This window comes from Hypomesus nipponensis, chromosome 18 (assembly GCF_054491055.1).
Source record: "Hypomesus nipponensis isolate SF chromosome 18, ASM5449105v1, whole genome shotgun sequence".
NCBI lineage: Eukaryota > Metazoa > Chordata > Actinopteri > Osmeriformes > Osmeridae > Hypomesus > Hypomesus nipponensis.
The window spans coordinates 14,127,141-14,147,136 of NC_140378.1; the positions used below are offsets into that span (position 1 = coordinate 14,127,141).

The 19,996-nt window shown below is 42.8% G+C and overlaps 1 protein-coding gene across 1 annotated transcript in view; it reads left to right on the forward strand.

Annotated features, from left to right (window-relative positions):
- Positions 1-7,115: 7,115 nt before the first annotated feature.
- The window catches only part of plch2a (phospholipase C, eta 2a), a gene marked incomplete at its 5' end in the record, with an annotated part of 79,758 nt that continues 66,877 nt past the window's right edge, over positions 7,116-19,996 (forward strand). Inside the window, one exon of the mRNA XM_084679031.1 lies at positions 7,116-7,272. Within this exon, the coding sequence (XP_084535157.1) occupies positions 7,116-7,272 (157 nt within the window). The remainder of the gene's footprint in view (positions 7,273-19,996) is intronic.

A 19,996-nucleotide genomic window follows, 5' to 3' on the forward strand; every position in this document is an offset into this window, starting at 1 on the left:
ATACATTGACAAGTGTCACTATCTGCCACAGCGCCATTTACCGGCTGGAGGTGTGTCTTGCACTCTGTTGACGCTCAACAAACTACATTTAAAACACTGCTATTTGACAATAAAATGACTGTTTTCCTTGCTTGCAACCTACAAAGTACCTGTGAAACGCATTAGTTTACTTAGGCGGCAGCTGCGGGCATCCATACATGCATCATGATCATTTATCAAAAGAATTTCTTGAAAAAGGTATCCGACTGCATGGACGCTTTCTATAATTGACATGGGATTTCATGTCACATAAATTAAGTGGAAATATATATTATATATATATATATTTATATTGTATAATAATATCTTAATTTAGACTGTAGCATTGATACAGTTAACTTGTAAGCTGCTCTGTTTACTGTTTAGAGTTGCAGAACCAGTTTCTTTGTCCCACGAATGGAGTTTGCTTATTCGCTCACCGCTAGGTGAGCACCACCTCTGTTTCTGCTGCCTACTCTTAGTGCACCAGTACCTTATTTCAAAGTACTTACTGAGATTAGTTTACAACCGTTGGTTGTTAAAAACTTCTTTATTGGTCAGAATACAAACAAGGAAGTCCTTTTACAGTGAAGGAGGAGGTGGAGTTACATTTTCCTCTTCAGCACCAGATTGTGAGATACTTGTGACTTCTTGCAGATGATAGTTTGTACAGGGGAAGCAGCATGTGAATGGCTAATGGACTAAACACTGATCGGCATGGGGAAAATATGAAGTCCTACCTGGAGCACAAAGGTAGACTATGTGAAAGGTACGTAAAGTTACATTTAAGGTAGGCCTACTCAAAGGTACGCTTTGACAATAGTCTCAAAAATACCAATACTATTTATTATTTACAATATTATTCACCCCATACAGTAGGATAAAGAGGACTATAATCTGTCCCATTGGAATTTAGGCAAGACATCTTTGCTCAGTCAAAAAAAAAAACATATAAACAAATCCGACTACTGATCTGTAATTAAACAAATGGAATAGTATTGGATGCTTTGATCCCAGGGATGGAAAGATTAGTCATTGATGTGTGTTTGTAAAATGACATCCTCAGGAGACCCCACACAATGGGAAGGAAGTGTTGGAGCCAGAGCAACACCTGCAAAAGAGATAGACCACAGTTGTTTTGGTGAAAGGTTAGTTTCCATAGTGAACTCAGGTGACATCTGTTTTAGGGTGCATGTAGACTGAGTCAAGGCTTGAACAGACACTGCCTATTTAATCCTGCCCAACAAGGCAATGTTGTAGACGGTGGCTATGATTACAAACTACAGTCACCACACAGACACCCACGCACACACACAAGCACACACACACACACACACACAATAAAACACACTTTCAAAATATTAAACAAGTTAGGGGAAAGACTTGAGCTTTGCTGAGCTTTGAGTACTCAAAATCATTATTTAATAGAAGATAATCTTTTAAGCACAAAACTATCTTAAAGCAGTTTGTCTTGCCAAGTCCAGAGCCCATAGCTTGTATCAGTTCTTAAGAGATATTTGTTTTACATTGTGGCGTCATAAAGTGTCAAATGGTCCCATGCCCAAGGCAGTTCTTAGAGGACTTTGCCCTCCACAGTATGAAGTGAAATGCAACCTTATATGTTTGTGTGTGTTTGTGTCCTGATTGTATATTTATGAAGGAATACCTGCACTTGACTAAGAAATAAGATGTATGTGGGAAGACATGGAGTTTGAGGTCTGCATCAAATAGTTTATTATATTGAATACAAGAATATCAAGTTGTAATAATAGACATAACATTTACTTTTAGTCAATATGTTTACATGACAGGAGGGAATATTATTAGCTGTGATAAACAAATATCCTTCCTAAAAAATTATATTTCTGTTACTCTGACCTTTTCTGAGTAGTGAATAATTTATTTATCCTCCCACAATTTTGTACATTTCATCTGACTTTGTGTTTGTTTAACCTTTTCAAATGCCTTCTTGATAGCTCAACCTGACAGTCTATATGTATGCTACTCACAAAGAGAGGAAAATTGACAAAATCCTCATGAAAGTATAACTGAAACTTCAGCTACTTTTTCTCAATGTCTTATCTAAAACTAAGTTCCTATCTTGACACTCAACAGCCTTATCTAGACAACACAAAATGTCTGGCTACAGTAGATTTAGATTAATAGATTTCAATGAGATACTTTATTTTCTAAAAGACAATGCCAAGAGATTGAAGTTTTATCTAATCTCAGATCTCAACTCGGATATATAACACGCTACCTTCAATTTTGCTTTGAATCTCATGAAATGCAGACTTTCCCTCTCACTAATGAAATACAATTTCTAATAGAGAGTTCAGCTGTTTCAATACCAGATCACAGGCCAACCGTACCCAGATTCCACCTACCTTACCCCACCTAGTATCCCTCCATCCTCTAACCAAGCCCAGGCTTCGCCCTCACATGTCCCGTCTCTGTTGTTGACGTACAGAGCAGGGAACACCCACTGTGTGGACAAAGCGTGTTCAGATTTCAACTTCCTGAAGCAGCTTTGAGGAGCGCGTGTGTGTTTGTGAGTCTACTGCTTATGGTAGATTGCTTGTATATCAATGTGTCTGTGTTAGGAGATTGTGCTCTGAAAACGTGTGTGTGTTTTACAACAAACATAAGCTGACAAGGGAGAAAGTGGGCAGGTCGTCGCCTTATCTAATTCTCACTGTAAGAGGTAAGTGAAATTAGTGTTTCCCTCTCTCTCACTTTTTTTTTCTTTATCTCTTTGTAATATAATTAATAATAATTTATAAGATAATGCTGTGTATACAGCTATTTCATTTTTTAACAACGTATTCAGAGACAAAGTGTCCTTTAATTCAACCAAGCTTTATAAATCAGTTGTACCTGTAGCATACCTGTGGTGAAAAATGCTCCATTCAAATAGTATACACTGTTGGTACAGTGCGGTTTCTTGTAACCCCAACCGCCTTGAATAAGAGGGCTGTTTCATTGGAAGAGCCGGTTCCAGATCCTTTTGTGGTGTCTTCTGAGCGGTGTAGATTTTCACCCCCTTTCAGCTTTTTAAAGGGTGAGTTTTGAGCACTGAAACTCAACACCCCCACCTGACATTATTCAGATCAAATAAATCCAGCCCCTCTGAAAAGAGGAGGGGGCATCTGAACAAGATGCTCCATGGTTGTATTCAACTGAATGAAATGGGAAGAACATGAAAAGTTTGTAATGTAGGTTTGCAGAATGATTACTTCTGTCTACAGGATAGCCATATGATTCTTTGCATTGCTCTATGAGCAGGCCTCATGAAGATATCAAATATCTCCCACAGAACAAACAGATTAGCCTGTTGTTCATTGTTGACCCTTTATTAGCAACTGCCATGTGCAGTGTGAGACTCTGTTCTGTCTGCTGTTCATCAGTAGGTCTAGCCTCACAGCACCGCAGGCTAAAAGTGCATCCTCACTTGCCATAAATCATCTTGAAACCGATGTATTTAGTCAAGTAACATTTCCAAGGGTGTCACCTAACAAAATATATGATGCTTCTCTATGCCAGGAAACTCTGATACAGCGCTTGTTTACATGTGGCTTCTGATGAACAGACAGCTATTGAGAATGTGTCAGGGAGTTTTATTGGTGGCTCTTGTAGAAATAGGGCTCCAGACCTACATGTTGGTCTCGGTAAGTACCTCATGGATCATGTCTCGGTCATTGGTTGTATCATATAACGTTTTTACGTGTAATGTTTTTATGAATAATGATGCTAATATTAATGATAGAGACCAGACACATTCACATTTCAATTTAATAGAAATAACATACCCACCTTTTGAATAGCTGAAAACTTTGGGGACATTTCTGTCAGTGTGGGCAGTCTGTACAGTGAAAACGCATTGTACAGTATAAAATCCATTGTGTGTGCCCCGTGAAATAATGATTCTGGAGAAAGTGAAAGAAAAGGCCATTGTACTGTGGAACATTAGCCTCCGTCCGTGACTTGTGTGTATTGAGAAACACACATCAAGCAGTTGGTGTGTGTGTGTGTGTGTGTGTGTGTGTCTGCGTGTGTAACAGACTAAACACACTCAACACCTTTCCTTTACCTGCGTGTTATTCTTCAAAGAAGCTACAAACCTATAGTCACTCCAAGACAAAACACAGACATCCTACTGTTCTTCCACAAGGAACAATGAGTCACATAGCAACGCTTCCATTACTAATGCTGCTCATTCAAGATGCCATTGTGGACAGACATGTCTTTAGTCAATAGTCATTTATTGCTCTTTATACCGTCATGATGTTATCGTTAAAACAAGTAGCATTGTTATTGTGGATGTGTTAAAGAACAAGCATGAAATGGCACTTCTGCCTGTCCTAACATGCCTGGGGACTACTTGTCCATCCGGAGAACAAGGAGTGTTACTAACATCATAGTAGTACATGTGTGTTCACTCCTAACATTTCCATCGAAATCTGAGGAAGAATGCTGGCTTGTTGCAAGTTTAGGTATGAGGTGAAAATGTGTTTACTGTCCCTCCTCTAATAGTAAAGTAAACTTCCTGGGCCGGCCTGACGGTTGGTGAGTAAGACCCAAGCTCCTCACCCATGTATGGATGTGTCATACTTTTGGCAAGAGATGCTTGGTGGATTAGATGAAGTGCCTCTGCACATGTGTTCAAAAGACCAACTACCACACACTCACTCACTCACCTGCACACACACACTCACGTACCTGTACACACACACACACACACACACACACATACACACACACACACATACACACACACACACACACATACGAACACACACACACACACACCCCAACACGTCCAGACCTGCACTAAAGTCAACCTCTGCTCACTCTGACCGCCCACCTTCAACAGTTCTAAACATGTCGTGGCCCATCAGCCAGCCAGCCAGCCAACCCCACAATGCTCATTCCTTGATGCCTGGAGCATAGCACAGCATCCTCCGCTGCCTGTCCTTCTATTGTTTTACCTGGGGACTTCTAGTGGAGTAGTCACAGTGTATCTGATGATCCACGCTACCTGTGCTTGGGTCAGTTGTTGATAGGTCTGGTGGAAGGTGAAAACACCAAGGTAGGTGAATAGGTTTATGTGGGTTCTAGCTGTCCTTCAGCTGTTGGGTGTTTGCTAAAGAATGGCTTTGCTTGAATCCTGATCTTGTGGACCTGTATTTTGTCAGGAACCTATGTATGAAAAACAGTTGAAAACATTACGTACAGTAATGTAACTTAAAGGTAAATGGTTTCTTCATTATTCAGGCTTAGATACAGCAAAGCAAACAGCATTCTAATATCCTGTCTTATCCACCTTAAATTGAATTCAAATGCAAACAAGGTTATAGAGAGAGCAAGGAGAGGGGGCCAAATTAAAATAGAATCAGGTACTGTGGCCCCTGAGAGTAGAGTAGCAAAATAATCAGTATGATTACTAAGGGCTCAAGAGCTAAAAGGACAAATGATAAATTAGTCAAATTGCTTACATCCCCACCTTCACCACTTCTCATTGCTGCTATTTCTTTTACCCACATTTTTTTGTGTGATAATTATCAGTTACATAGTTGTCCCTGGGTTCAGGGAAGTTTGTGGTATTTGCAAAGTGTAATGAGGAATTGTGTTTACATCCAGTTCTTGTGTACAACTTGCCCCCCTAATACATTCTGCTTTTCTTCAGACATTCACTTGCTATAAATAGATATTTGAACTCCCTCCGAAACTGTGTGGGTCTTTTGAAGATTAAAGGTGTTTTTCCCGTACTTGTTTACTTGGAAAAAAATGTAATATTTTATTCTATGTGCCTGTTTTGGCATCTGAGAAGATGCCTAGTTCAATTATTTTGCGCTTTATGAATAACTTGTGATTCAACACTATTATTACCATATAGCTTCTCCCTTTCTCTGTCTCTTGACTGTGGCTCTCTCTTTCCTATTCTGTGACCCCTATGTTTGTCTTTCATATGCCTACCCAAATCTTTATTAAAGTTGTGTATGACGTGCTTTTCAGTTAGCAGTAAGTGAATTAGCTTCCTTGACTAGACTCTGTGTGGCCAGATACACTCACATGATTTGTCTTATCCAGAATAAAACACTAGTTGAAAGAAATAGAACATGACTTTTCTACAAAACTAAATTAGGTTTGTAGCATGGCACATGGTTTCAGTAAACATGTGCTATGAGACACAAACTTGGGCTTCTTTTCTTTTTTGTATGAATGATGTGGCCGATACATATTCAATGACACCAGCAACTGTGAATACAGCATTCGGCAGGAGAAGGGGTTGTTGTAATGTATTTCTGGAATCAGTCCGTGTTTTGGGTATGTATAGTTCTACAGTTATATACCATGCAAGCAATGATGTAGATGTGTATGTTTTGTCCTTGGTGTGTTAACTTTGTCTGTCTGTCTGTGTGGTTGGCAGGTGTCTAGGTCATTGTGGCCTGTCTCCTCCCCAAGCTCCTAGGCTGCACCAGGGTTGGGAACCAGAGGCTGCACCAGGGTTGGGAACCAGAGGCTGCACCAGGGTTGGGAACCAGAGGCTGCACCAGGGTTGGGAACCAGAGGCTGCACCAGGGTTGGGAACCAGAGGCTGCAACAGTGTTGGGAACCAGAGGCTGCACCAGGGTTGGGAACCAGAGGCTGCAACAGTGTTGGGAACCAGAGGCTGCACCAGGGTTGGGAACCAGAGGCTGCAACAGTGTTGGGAACCAGAGGCTGCACCAGGGTTGGGAACCAGAGGCTGCACGAGGGTTGGGAATCAGAGGCTGCACCAGGCTGCCACCGGGCCTCCACCACTCCTACATCTACTGTTCCGCTCTACCTGGAACAGAAGGACTATTGTTATTTTTGTTGTTGCCTCTTGGCCCCTGATCGACCACTGACCTGTGGGACTAACCCTGCAACCTGGATACATCCACTGCTTTTCAGAACCACTCATTTATGGAAGACTCATTTGCTCTGGGGGCATTATGAGACAAGATATTATATCTTGTATTTGCAGTTGCCCTGAATTTGGAATATCATCTTCACGCGCAAAAGTATCATACCGTACTATATAAATTCAACCCTAAACATTGAGTTGATCGGGCTTAGAGTTGGTCACTATACCTGGGGTCGCCATGGCAACGGACTCTCCCAACCCTTCTCTGAGATCCAGAGTAACCGTGACAACAGATGGTGACTCTTTCGTAAGCACGATCAGTCTCCCATGCAGTCACTTCCTCTCTGCCAACGTCATCAGTGTTGGTGAGTCAAACCCTTTTTTGATGTTGATTCAGGGCACACTGTCGCCCACTGCTGTATGTGTAATGTGTGTGAGTTGTATCTGTTGCCTTAACCCCAAAACATACTGTTATTAAAACAACCAATCTCAACTGTGCTGACAGACATTAGTGATGGCATAGAGGAAGCGTTTGTTTTATCAAAGGAAGCCGGTGAATGGAATGATGTGTGTGCTGACGTGTTATGGGCTTCCTTCACATCTGTCAACGCTGTTGATGATCAGTATCTCTACAGCCCCAGGATAAGGAGCTATCCATTGAACATGCTTTGCTATTCTGATGTCGGGTGTATGTGTGGGCATTTGTTAATTGATGTTATCACATCTTGTGGTACATATATTGCAGATCAAACAGTAGACCCATCACATACTACCCCTGCTCTGCCAGGAAGTTGTTTTGAAGATTAACAATTTTTAATAGGATATTTATCAGTCACTCATTTGAATGACCTTCTCCTTTGATTGTTCCCAAACATATTGATGTATCAAGTTCAATGAGGTTGTTTACAGAATGAAAGGATTTCTCACTGTGTGTGCTCTAAAATACTTTCTTAATGTCTTTGTGAATCTCCTCATGTCGTGTGATTTCAGCCAGTGCGGTATGTAAGATGAGCATGAGCCACAGTTAGCCCTGGGACCAGTCCTATTCCTTGTTTTCTGTGCTTTCACCACCACTACCATGAAGACCCTTGTTTTGATTTGCAGTGTTTTTATTTCCTGAATTTGTCAAGGGTAGATTCATAGACATTCCCAAAGGTCAAGCGTAGATTCATAGATTCATAGCATGTCATCACGGTGCTCTCACTGAACGTAGCATAACTCAATATGTTACCAAGCCATGGAAGTCACAAAAGCACGTCAATTTTATTTGTATGCGTTCTAAAAAGGACACAAATGTCATTCAGTAAGATGGTTGGAGGAGCTAGCTTGTGCTCTCAGCTTCCGAAGCAGAAACTAGAAGCAAGACTTCCCTGGACCTGTTCTCAGCGTGTATGACACGCGGGTCTGACCGGACACTGCTAACCTGGCTGGTGTTCATGTCACTCATCACAGACCTGTTGTGAGGCTGAATCAGGTTTAATGGATTTGGGCAGCTAAAACAGCGGGGTCTTCACAACCCCTCCTCTCCTGGAGCCCTCTGGACACTCACTAGCAGGGGGAGGGGGGTAGAGGGGAGAGGAGACAGAGAGAGAGAGGCATGAAAGGAGAGATACAAATGTTCAGCTCAAGATGAAAACAAAATACCCCTTAAGAGTTAAAACGATACTTTGTTCAGTTGATTAGTGCGGTTAAAGTGCGGTTGAGCACGTTTTAGCCATGATGACTTATGAAGCCCTTTTCTTTGTCCAGTATAATTGCTGTACCTCCATGCTCTTTTATGCATCCAGCATGTACGGCAAGCCCAGAGGGAGACGCTGTGAAGCTTTGAAGCTGTTCTGTCAAGATTCTTCCAGCAATCTCCAATAAAGATTGGTCATGATTATTCTCCCCGGTTATGATAGGTGCATGCTGTTTAAAATGCAACATTAAATTGTGATAATGATGCAAACACCAACCACACATTCACACATGCTCATTTGTTTATCTCCTGGTATTTCCACTACAATAAATGTTCTCTGGCAACCTTATCTGGTAACCTTGGAACATGGTGCATATCATTGCCAGGGTCAGTTGATATGATAAAATATGTAATAGAGTATAGGACCCCTTAGCAATTGACAGTTTGTACATTTTACACTGTCAGTGGCACTCACAATAATACCTGGCTGGCGTCCTCATCTGTAGTGTTGCCAGGTTCAGTTCTCAAACCCCCAACAGCTGTCACTGAATAAACGAGGAGACAGGAAATCGTACCTCTACTGCAACCACAATAACTCATTGTGAATCCTAAACCTTTTTTTTTTTTTACCTTTTCCACTTTGGAATTTTGGAACATGTCCCAACCAGCTTGAAATCAGAGGAGTGGGAGTGAGTGTGTGTGTGCGGGGACAGAAACGGTTTGAAGTAGGCTGGAAAACAAACGTTGTATTTCCCCAAAGCAGAGCCCTCCAATTTACCACCACCTGCAGACATGAGTCCCGCTGAGACAATTATAACCCATCTGCCATACACACTCACTCCTTCACTGTGTTAGACTGGGGTTTGTCACTCTTGGTTTTCTGGAACTAGTGGTTGCATTGGGAGAGTGTGTGTGAGTGGGTGTGTGTGGGTGTTTTGTTTTCAGTGTGAGACACATAAGATCAGACAGTTCAGTTTTCAACTGTTGGATTGGAAGGACTGTGGTCGGGTTTGTGGGACATTATAGACCAATGAACTGTCGAGCTGTGGTTTGTATATGTGCTTATTTGGGCTTTGTTTGTTTTCTGTTTGAGTGCTCTGAATAGTATGGTTTATTCATGACATGCCACAATAATGACTTGTCACTGTCTCCGCTGGGCTCAGCCTCCCCATTCATGAGCGCTGTCTTGTCATCTCACCAGTAGAGGGCAGTGTGGATCTCTCACGTCTCCAAAGAGGCTGCGGTACACCACGTTGCACCATGCAGGGTTATGATCAAGATCCCATATCATAAAAACAGAGATATATTTATATGCAGTGTCATGAATGGTGCCTATGTGATTAACTCTGGGGAATATGGAGATGAATCCTCTGTCTGTGTTATGGCCATGGCCATGTGGCCATGAAAGACTACAGTTGACGATTATTGAGTGTGACATTTCCTCAACTGATTTCATTCTTCATTCAGCCCCTTTGGTCTCCCCTTGGGGGATACTGATGTTCCTTAAGCAGTTCAATCACTGTTTTATCCAAGTTCAAAGTTCAAGGACATTTCCTACTGCAAGACGGTGATTATGAACAAATGGGTGAGGGTGAGTGTGCGTGTGATTATGCATCGTGTGTGTGGACACCGTTTTGATAGATATGAATGTGTTCCTGGTTTAGACTGGCACAGTCTGGATCCAGCACCTGTATGTAGAAGTGAGGTCATTTAATTGTCCATTAGAATACTAAAGGTTATACGCGTATGTGTGGGTCTTTGTGTGTGTGCACATGGACATACGTGTGTGTGTGTGTGCTTAAACCCCAGGAAAGCTTCCATCAAATTATCACCAGCTCATTATCTGTCCAAGGCAATTAGCAGTGAAATGACTTCTGGTTAACACCACCAGCATGCTCTTACCAGGAATATCATCATTTGCAAACTGCCACATGTGAAGGTAATGAATAATATAGCAGGCAAAGCAATCTTCCTGTGTGCATAGAGAATAGAGTTGTCTGAATGTAGCAGATGGATATGAAGATTTAAGATAATATCATACAATATTGAACAGAGGAAAGGAAGAGGAAGGGGCGGCATGTACAGACAGGCATTCAACATCAAAGGAGGAGATGCAGGGCAGCAGGAGAAGGTTTTGAATGATCAGGTTAGTACGCTATGCTAAGGTGTGTGTGGGTGGGAGTGTAAACGTGTGTATGAAAGAGAAAGTGAAGTTGACTACTTTTAGCTTATATAGCCTAGTAGTGCATGAAAGCTCTTTAAACATGGAGGGTGAAGGAGAGGCAGAAAGCTCGATGCATAGGGACAGGTCTGAACTTCTCTCTGAAGGGTTAAGAGATGTCCTCTTCTAAAAGCAGACTAGATGGTTCCATGACTTAACATGGCATACTTGCATATGTGTGTTTGTGGGTAAAATGAAGTAAAAACATATACACATATTGTGAATATCTGTTACCAATGATCCCTCTATTTTGAGTTTTTTAACTGGGTGTTGCTCTCTAAAATCCAACTGAGTGATACCTTTGTTGGGTAGGTGACATCAATGCAAAATCCTCCTTTCACCAGTCGTGGTTCATTACCCAACCCATATGGAGGGCTGTCACCTTAAACAATGGGGCCTCTATGGTAATCTCTGGGTGAGAGAGCTACTCGTCTTGAGAGGCATTGATAATGGGGAAGTACAGAGGCGCATTCCTAAGCCAGGAAATGGCATGATCTTTAGAGACATAAGCACCTTAGAAGAAGGAAACGGTGGAGAGAACAGAGGCTAATGTGTTTCTGGAGGGAGGAGAGCGAGCGAGAGGGAGTATTTGTCTGCAGAACAGTGAGTTTTGGGTAAGCTGCACAGCACTGCCAGACTCATCCTCAGCTGCACCACACACTTTCTTTTCCTGCAGTGGGAAAAATGGGACTGCACTCCTCGAATAGGCTCCTGACAGGCTCCTGTGCTCCGTGTGTGTGTGTGTGTGTGTGTGTGTGTGTGTGTGTGTGCGTGCGTGTAATCACATGCAAGAGCAGATAGAACACCTCTGAGAAAAATGAAGACAAAAAATCACACAGCAGCCCTCCACGTTGACTCAAAACAGAAACTGTAGAGTTGTCACAGCATTTCCCACCTCTCAGAGATGCAGGCTTAGTGTCTGTGGACAGCTATGAATGGCCATGGAGACTCCCTGTCCAGGTCATTGACGCCTCTCATCCTCCCTCTCGTCCTCCCACTTGCCATTTAAATCCAGCTACGTATCTTCAGTTCTGTAGTGGGCACTGGGGAACCCTAGAACCTCCGCCAGTCTGATTAATGCCTGCTATTTCCCAGGTATAGACACACATGCTGTCATGTGTCTCATTGATAACATGCATTAGGCTGCATCTGTTCTTGGAGATAAGAGAGAGGTGCTTTATGCTGTATGTTGTGGAGCCACCTGTTTTATCTGTGGGCCCATAAAGTAACTGGCTTACATACAATAGGGCCACTTCTGATTCAAATATGGTATTTGTTGATTTTGAATGTGTTTTCTATTGTTTGACGGAGATCCGTTCAACAGTATTGTGCCTGTGTTAGTTCTCATTCTGAGGAGTTAGCATATCTGCTTATTCTCTGGGCAGTGTTGATCATGGCTTGAAAAGGTAATTTCACAAACAGCATTCAGTTGATTTGTTCTGAGCTTTATTTTAAGGTGAGACACGTGTGTTTGTTGGTGTGTACACTGGAGGAAGTGTAATCCAAAAGACGATAAAGACAATTTGGCCCTCAATAGCTTTAGTCACTTACTAGACCAATATTACAATCCACCCAGCAGTGTAGTCTAGATGATAGACAAGCACTAGCCACTTAGAATATCCATCAACACCACTGAACCCATGACTTCATACTAGACTTTAGCACTGAATCCATGATTTCATTTGGCCTACATACTGTAAATGTATAAATGTATGCATAAAAACACAAATCCACTGTCATCCAGTTATTTGATTGTCTGTAGATAATATCTTCCGTATTCCATGTTATGCACACCGAGATGAACAAAGATAGCTAGTGAAAGCCAAGAATATGAACACACAGATGCAGAGACACACAGACCAAAAACAACCTTGATTTGCATATTCATTCTACTCATCTTCCAGTTAGCTGGTTGAAAACAATGACAACAGAAAAATGAAGTTTTGTTTCTGAAGAGTCACAGAAGCACATCATTTGAAGCTATTGAAGAACCTAGAATAGGTTTAGTGATGAGTGGGATAATATAATTGAATTGATAGTTGATTGGTAATGTGGAGTGAATGGAGCTTGGCGTGATGTTGCTTTGTGGGCAAGTGTGTGTTTGTGTGTACGTGTGTATGTGTGTGTGTCTTACAATGAAAGGACTTCTAGCCACTTCGATGAATAAATCAATGTGGTAATGATCTTTTTAATATGGCCAGGTTAACCCAGTCTGGCTTGCCAATCAAAGCAACACCTAATGAAATCAAGCGAGCCCTGTCAATATGCCCCATTCACTGAAGCACATCAAAGACAAATATCTTCAAGGAGAGCAGAAACCACAGACAGAGAGAAGGGAACATGATGGGTTGTATTACTTCAAGAAACAGCACTCCCTCGCTCATATGCGAAACATTTTCCACAACATTGAAGACACTGATTGTAGGCGGGAGTGTGTGTGTGTGTGGGGGGGGGGGGGGCAGAAAAACACACAGGTGCTTAAGAAAATATTTTTTGTTACAAAAGATTGAGGTGTGAAAACAACAAAAACAATCTAATTCTGAAACAAAGTACTCCCACAAGGATGGCTGGCCTATATTCAGAAATATCCCTGAGATGAAAAAGTTGTTCCCTTTGTACGTCTGAGGAAGGCCACAGTAAGCTGTAGAGGAATACTCCCTGCATGTCACAGCGGCCCAGTTGTGTTCTAGATGATTGATTGTTCCCCTCATCTGGTGAGAACGTGGAGAGACAACCTCTGAGCGTGAAGATCCCCTAGAGGCAAGGTGTTTCCATGCGCCGCAAAGCACAACCTGCGCCAAGTAAGTCATGGATTTAAGGCTTTCATCAGCGCAACATTAGCACAAGCTGAAGGCACCACTCTCCAGCTGCCGCTCATTCCAGCTCCATGCTTCTTGTGTGGATCATTTGCCTTCGCTAGCCACACCGAGTTATCTTAATATACTGCATACTGCCTTCCCTGAGGGAACCTGGGCTCTGGAAGTACCGGCACACATCCGCATATGCACACACCCACGTACGCGGAAAAGGATCACACACACAAATGATCACACACACATATTTAGCATTGTCTCCTCCCTATCATACTTAAGGATTTAGTCTTTTTTTCTGGTGACCTCATTAATCCAATTTCACCCATCCATCCATCCATTTCTCCTAGCTTCCTCATTATCCATCCATCCATCCATGAATCTATCCAGCTCTACTTGTCATAAGTCTTCCTTTACCTTGCTCCCTTTGTTTTCATTCTTCATTCATACTACTGCATTCTACTCTTTCCATACCTGTTCCTCACACCATAACCCCCCTGTCTATCAGTTCACATCATTGATTATGGATTCATTCCAATTCCATGTTTTTCTCAGTATTTATAGAATGAGATCAAATGTATTTATCAAGCAAGGGGTGGAATTCATTCATTTGAATGTGGCCCTTGCGCCTTAAAATACCCAAGCCATATACTGTCACACATGCACACATGCACACATGCACACACACACACACACACACACACACACACACACACACACACACACACACACACACACACACACACACAGAGGCAAACACAGTCTGAGTCAACACAGATCAATCCTCAAAGAATGGATTTAGAGAAAAGCGGTCTCAGAGGAATTGTTTGGAGTGTGGTCAAAATGGAGACTCAAGACACCACAATGCCCAAAACCGCACAGGGCAGACAGGCGGGGAGGGGTGGTGGTGGTGGTGGGGGGATTTATGCAAATCTCAGGATTATGATCGTCAGGGTATTGGTAGATAAAGCATTCCTCAGCATGGATTCAGAGGTTGGAAACTGTCATTCCTCATGATAGCAGTTAACTGTCAAAAAGTGTCTGACCTTGTCTGGACTGGGAAGAAGCATAGGAACTATTTTCCATCAGATCCTTACCAAAATCCTAACCATCACCACTTAAATCCATTTTAAAATCCACACCAAATAATCTTTGAACGGCAGCTACAATTCAAACTCAGTTGAGAGGTATTTTACTGAGCAGTTGTGTTGATGAATAGTCTGCATCATACCTGAAGGCCTTGTCAAAACAGATGCCAGAGAGACTCTGTGGAAATGTGTTGTTAGAGTAACCATGTCATTGGTTTCTTTTGAGGGAACCAAACAAGTATTTATAGGCAGAAAAAATCTGTAATGGAATTGGGTTTATTTAGTCCTCAGGCATGTTAATGTGTGTGTGTGTGTGTGTGTGTTTTAATGTGAGTGATGGCACCAGATGGCAAGTGTTACCATCTCCCCATCTACACCAACATCAGCACTCAATGTTTCTACCTGCAGTGTGGAGTTAACATTTAGAATAGACAACTTTATTCTTTTTTTAAACGACCTAGACTGGAGAATACACTCACTATTAGTAATATATGAGAAATATTCAAGAGATGAGTTTCATGGTGATGGGTAATGTAATTACCAACTTGTTGAAAGAGGAAGCTTTGCAGTGATTGGAAACTATAACTCTTGACAATCCTAGGGCCTAAACCTTGCTGATACCCCCAGTGTAGAGGGACACAATTATGAACTACCTGCTGGTATCTTAGCCACCTCGTTGACATGTACACACACACACACACACACATGCACAAATCCAATGGCCCCAGTCCATCAGTTTATTGGGAACAAGTGCATGTGCAATAAAGGAGCTGAGCTCAGCTCCCTAAAGTGTGATACCGCCAGGCCTGAGCTAATAACCCTCTCAAATGTAAACATTCATTTTCTCTCTCCTTCCCTACCCCCTCAGTCTTGCATTTGCTTTAAGATGCTCTCTCCTCTCTCTCTCTCTCTCTCTCTCTCTCTCTCTCTCTCTCTCTCTCTCTCTTTCTCTGTCTCTCTCTCTCTCTCTCTCTCTCTCTATCTCTCTCTCTCTCTCTCTCTCTCTATCTCTCTCTCTTGCGCTCTCTCTCTTTCTCTCTCTCTTAATTTTTCCCTCTACTCCCTCTTTCTATCTCAATAAGACTAGTCTCACAAATCGTCTCCCATCTAGATCCACACCTCCCCATCCATTCAGTTAAACTAACACACACACACACGCACACACAGAGACACACGCACATGCGGACACACATACACACACAAACACATCTGCTGTGTGGGGCTGCTGGGCTAGTGAGGAGTGTGCTCTGAGACAGACGCTCCCCTCAGTGTGCAGCGCATCGCGTGTCTGCTGGCGGGAACTGTCTCTGTCTCCACCTCTCCCCTCTCTCTCTCACTCTCTCTCACTCTCTCTCTCCTCTCTCTCTCTCTCTCTCTTATCTTTTTCTTGCCTCGTTCACGCTACACCTTACAGTGTTCCTCAAGACTCAGCTACAGCATGGAGCTGGCCGAGGTGCCACAAAGATACAGTATGTACTTTAATATTATCCCTTTTCCACTCTTTCTTCTCTCGGATTGTCTCACCTTCTCTCCTATGTTGCATCATTGACAGCTGAAAGATGTTTAGATCAATGATTGATGGCTGTAGTTTCCTCCTTTGCCTTCCAGTGTTGGTTGAATGCTGTTGTGGAGAGTTGACAGGAGCACTGTTGGCACCTGTAATGCAGTTTGTCATCTTTATTATTTTAATCTCTTGAGCTCTTCTGATCAGATCAGGGGTGTATCCAAGGTCCTGATTTGTACCTGCGCTGTATGAGCTGGTGCATGAGTGAATGAGTGGGATGGTTTTTACACCTAACCCTCCTTACATCACAGTAGGCTGCGCACGGCCAGGGCTCACGTTCTGGAGTTTGTTTTTTTACAGAACATGCTATTCTGTTTTAGGTCACTTTGCTTGTGAAAGCTGGAACGTACAGCAAGTGTGCATATTTGTGTGTTTGTTTGTCCATATTTACTAGTGTCCCTGAAAGTGCATGTGTGTGTATCTATCCAGCACAGAGAGAAATAGGCAAAAAGACAGAATAACAGACATACGGGAAAAAAGAACCAGAAACATTAGTAGTGAACAGTGAAAGGCGGTACATCCCATTCTGCTCTTGCCTTTACGCAAGCTGATTTATTGATAGAGCAGAGGAACAAAAATGACATGATTAAGATGCCCTACAGATGTCAAATAAAGAGAGAGAGTCAGAAAGAGACAAAGGTTGAAAGCGAGAGGGGTGCTGAGAAAACAAGATCAAGGCAGATCCACTTGGAGGCAAAGCGCTCCGTCCTTCTCACACAGATGGTTCCAGTAACCCCAGTGCATCTGGACCTCCAGTGGCCTAACAGAACACTAGGCCCCAACAGAACACTGGGGTCCAAAGGAGAACTTTAGACAGACAATGAGGATGCTGATAAGGTGTGAACGAGAGATAAAGAGACAGGGAGAGATGAGAGAGAGAGAGACAGAGAGAGAGAGGAAGAGAGACAAAGAGAAAGGGGGGATGAGGGGAGAGATGAGCGGGCAAGAGGGGTTAATTCTGTAATGCTCAAAGAGCTGTGTGTGTGTTATGTTGCCCGTGGCACCAGATAACAGTGTTGCTCTGTCACACTTCACAGTGATAGCAAAGAAAAGCGACACCGGAAAGAGAGTAGCTCATTTGATAAAACTGGAAAAGTGTTGAGAATATGTATCCAGCTGAGAAGACTGCATTGCTTCTTTGCCCACATTCAAAACAATGTTCTGAGCAGAGAAGGAAGAAAAGGAGGAACTACAGACCCAAATTAGGTCCTGCCTTCTTGATGTTACTTTTTGGAACATGAGAGAAATGTCTGACTGCTGGATGTAATTGAAAACCTTCAGAATTTTTATAGCATTTTCCAAATGGTACTTTAATGGCTCATAGCTTCACTTTGTGTTAAGCATGATTGGTTGGTTTTGTAAAAAAAAAAGCTCTCCATTTTGGTTGCTTCTGTCACCTGAATAACGGTATTGTCGCCCTCTGAATGTGTCTTGATGAAGGTAGTTTTCGGCTACACAGCCCATCTTAGCAACATTGAATGTGCGTGTGTGCGTGCATGTGTGTGTGTGTGTGCCTGTGTGTGTGGGTTTGTATTGTGCTCCTGTGTGCATATGCTCACAGGGCATAATCATGTGGGCAGGCACAGAGACTATAATTACATTCTGAATATGATAGCATTATCGTGCATTACTTGGTTATTCAGTGAGAATGCTCCCGAGCATAAGAGTGCTGCACACCCAGGACAGGTAAAGCTCTTTCGTTACCTCTGATTGGACGAACTCAAGCCATTTACACTGTTTGTGACTGTCCTACACATTTCTCTGAGAATTCTATGAAGGCTTTGTGGTTTCCAAGGTTACCTTGTGGATCATCAGTTACTTGAGACAAAGATTATTCTGTTAGAAGCCAACCAGAAGGAGTCTAACTTGGTGTGCATAGTGAACAGTTCGCACCCTGAAGGAAATGCATCAAGAGGACAGAATAACTCCTGCCACAAACAGCCAGTGTCTGTTAGAAGACGTGCTGTTTGCGCAGTCCTGCTGGTGCCTTTGTTACTTTCAGCACCACTGCCAGCGGACAGCTCCCAGATCCTAGTTGAGGGGAACGTGTAAGACCTACTGCGTCCCCTTTCTCACCTTTTGAGGAACACACACAGCCACCATGCACGCACACACACACACCTGAGATTATTTCAACGCAGAGCAAGGAAAGACAGCCTCAGGGCATGGACATGGATTACTGTCAAATTGTCACCTGGTATTGACCGAGGGAGAGAGACAGATGAGAGCGGCTGGTCAGTGGGGAGGAACCTGGCTGGTCTCTCTAGTGTTCTCGTTCCCAGCACTGACCCACATGCAGACACCTGCAGTGCGGTATGCTGGACAGTATTTTTAAGGGGGATATTTTTAAACCAAATGATTGTTTCAGAACCGGTACAACAGTTTTGGATTGGGACCACAACACCCATGTGTGATCATGTGATATGAAACAGGGACAGATTTGACTGAAAATATATGGGGAGAATGGTATTTATCTGTTCATTTCAATCTATGCCCACTCCTGCTGTTATTTTCGGGGTGTAAAGGGAAGAGGTAGAGAGAGAGAGAGAGAGAGAGAGAGAGAGAGAGAGAGAGAGAGAGAGAGAGAGAGAGAGAGAGAGAGAGAGAGAGAGAGAGAGAGAGAGAGAGAGAGAGAGAGAGAGAGGGAGAGGGAGAGGGAGAGGGAGAGGGAGAGACACTGATGGCTGATGCACTCCAAACCATTTAGTGGTAAATCTAGACCAGTTAAACATTCCACATCACATCACACCCCACCCTTTCACTGTGGATGCTTCACCGTTTTGCTACAACTTAATTGGCACCACAAAATGCTGTTCCACTAGTATCAAGGGAGGAGAGGATCTCTCTTCAGATCCACACGTTGTACTCTGAAGTGTGACGAGATAACATGTCTTCATTGTCCCAGTAGTCGTTTGTGGAGGAGCGACAGGTAAAGGGCGTGTGACGGAGAGGTGATCTTCGCTGGTTTGATGTCCTACTGGATGTGAACACATCAGACAATGTGCTGACAGTGACTTTCACAGAGGAGGAAGCTGTATCATTTAGATTCTGTACCTCTGCTCTGTCAGTCAGCCAGGTTCTGATGTACTCTAGCCTTCCTTATTCTGAAGGCTCCAGTCTCACTTCCGAGAACAAAGTGTAGATCTAAGGAGAGTTCTTCTCTCCATTGATGCTAGTGGAATGGCATTTTGTGTTGCCAATTAGGTTGTTGCAGAACTAGGATATATTTCCACGATGAAACAGGTCCACAAAACATGCTCACAGGTGTAAGCACACAGATGGATACACATACACAAGCATGCACACACACACACTTACAGGACACATGTTTGAACAGGTAATAAAGGATAACCACAGATTGAAGGTGTGTCTGCATATAACAGAAATGCTTGCAGAGGTTACTCAAAGATCAAAGGGTAAAACCTTGTAGAGTGAAATCAGTACAAGCAGTATGCAAATAACTCTTAATTGTGCTTCAGATAATTAAAGAAAGCTACAGTATGACTATTTCTGTGCATGCTTAAACAAGATAATTAGAAACTGAAATCTGATGCAAGGCACTCAACTCTAATTGTGCAACATCAGTTTGCTTAAGCTACCGAAATATTCCTCCCAGACTGCAATATCATTTATGCTACCCCAAACATAAACCCTTTCTTGGTTGCTCCATACATTGTGTGGATGAACCACAGTAAGGCGTGGTAATTATATCTGCAGGGTTGATGGCA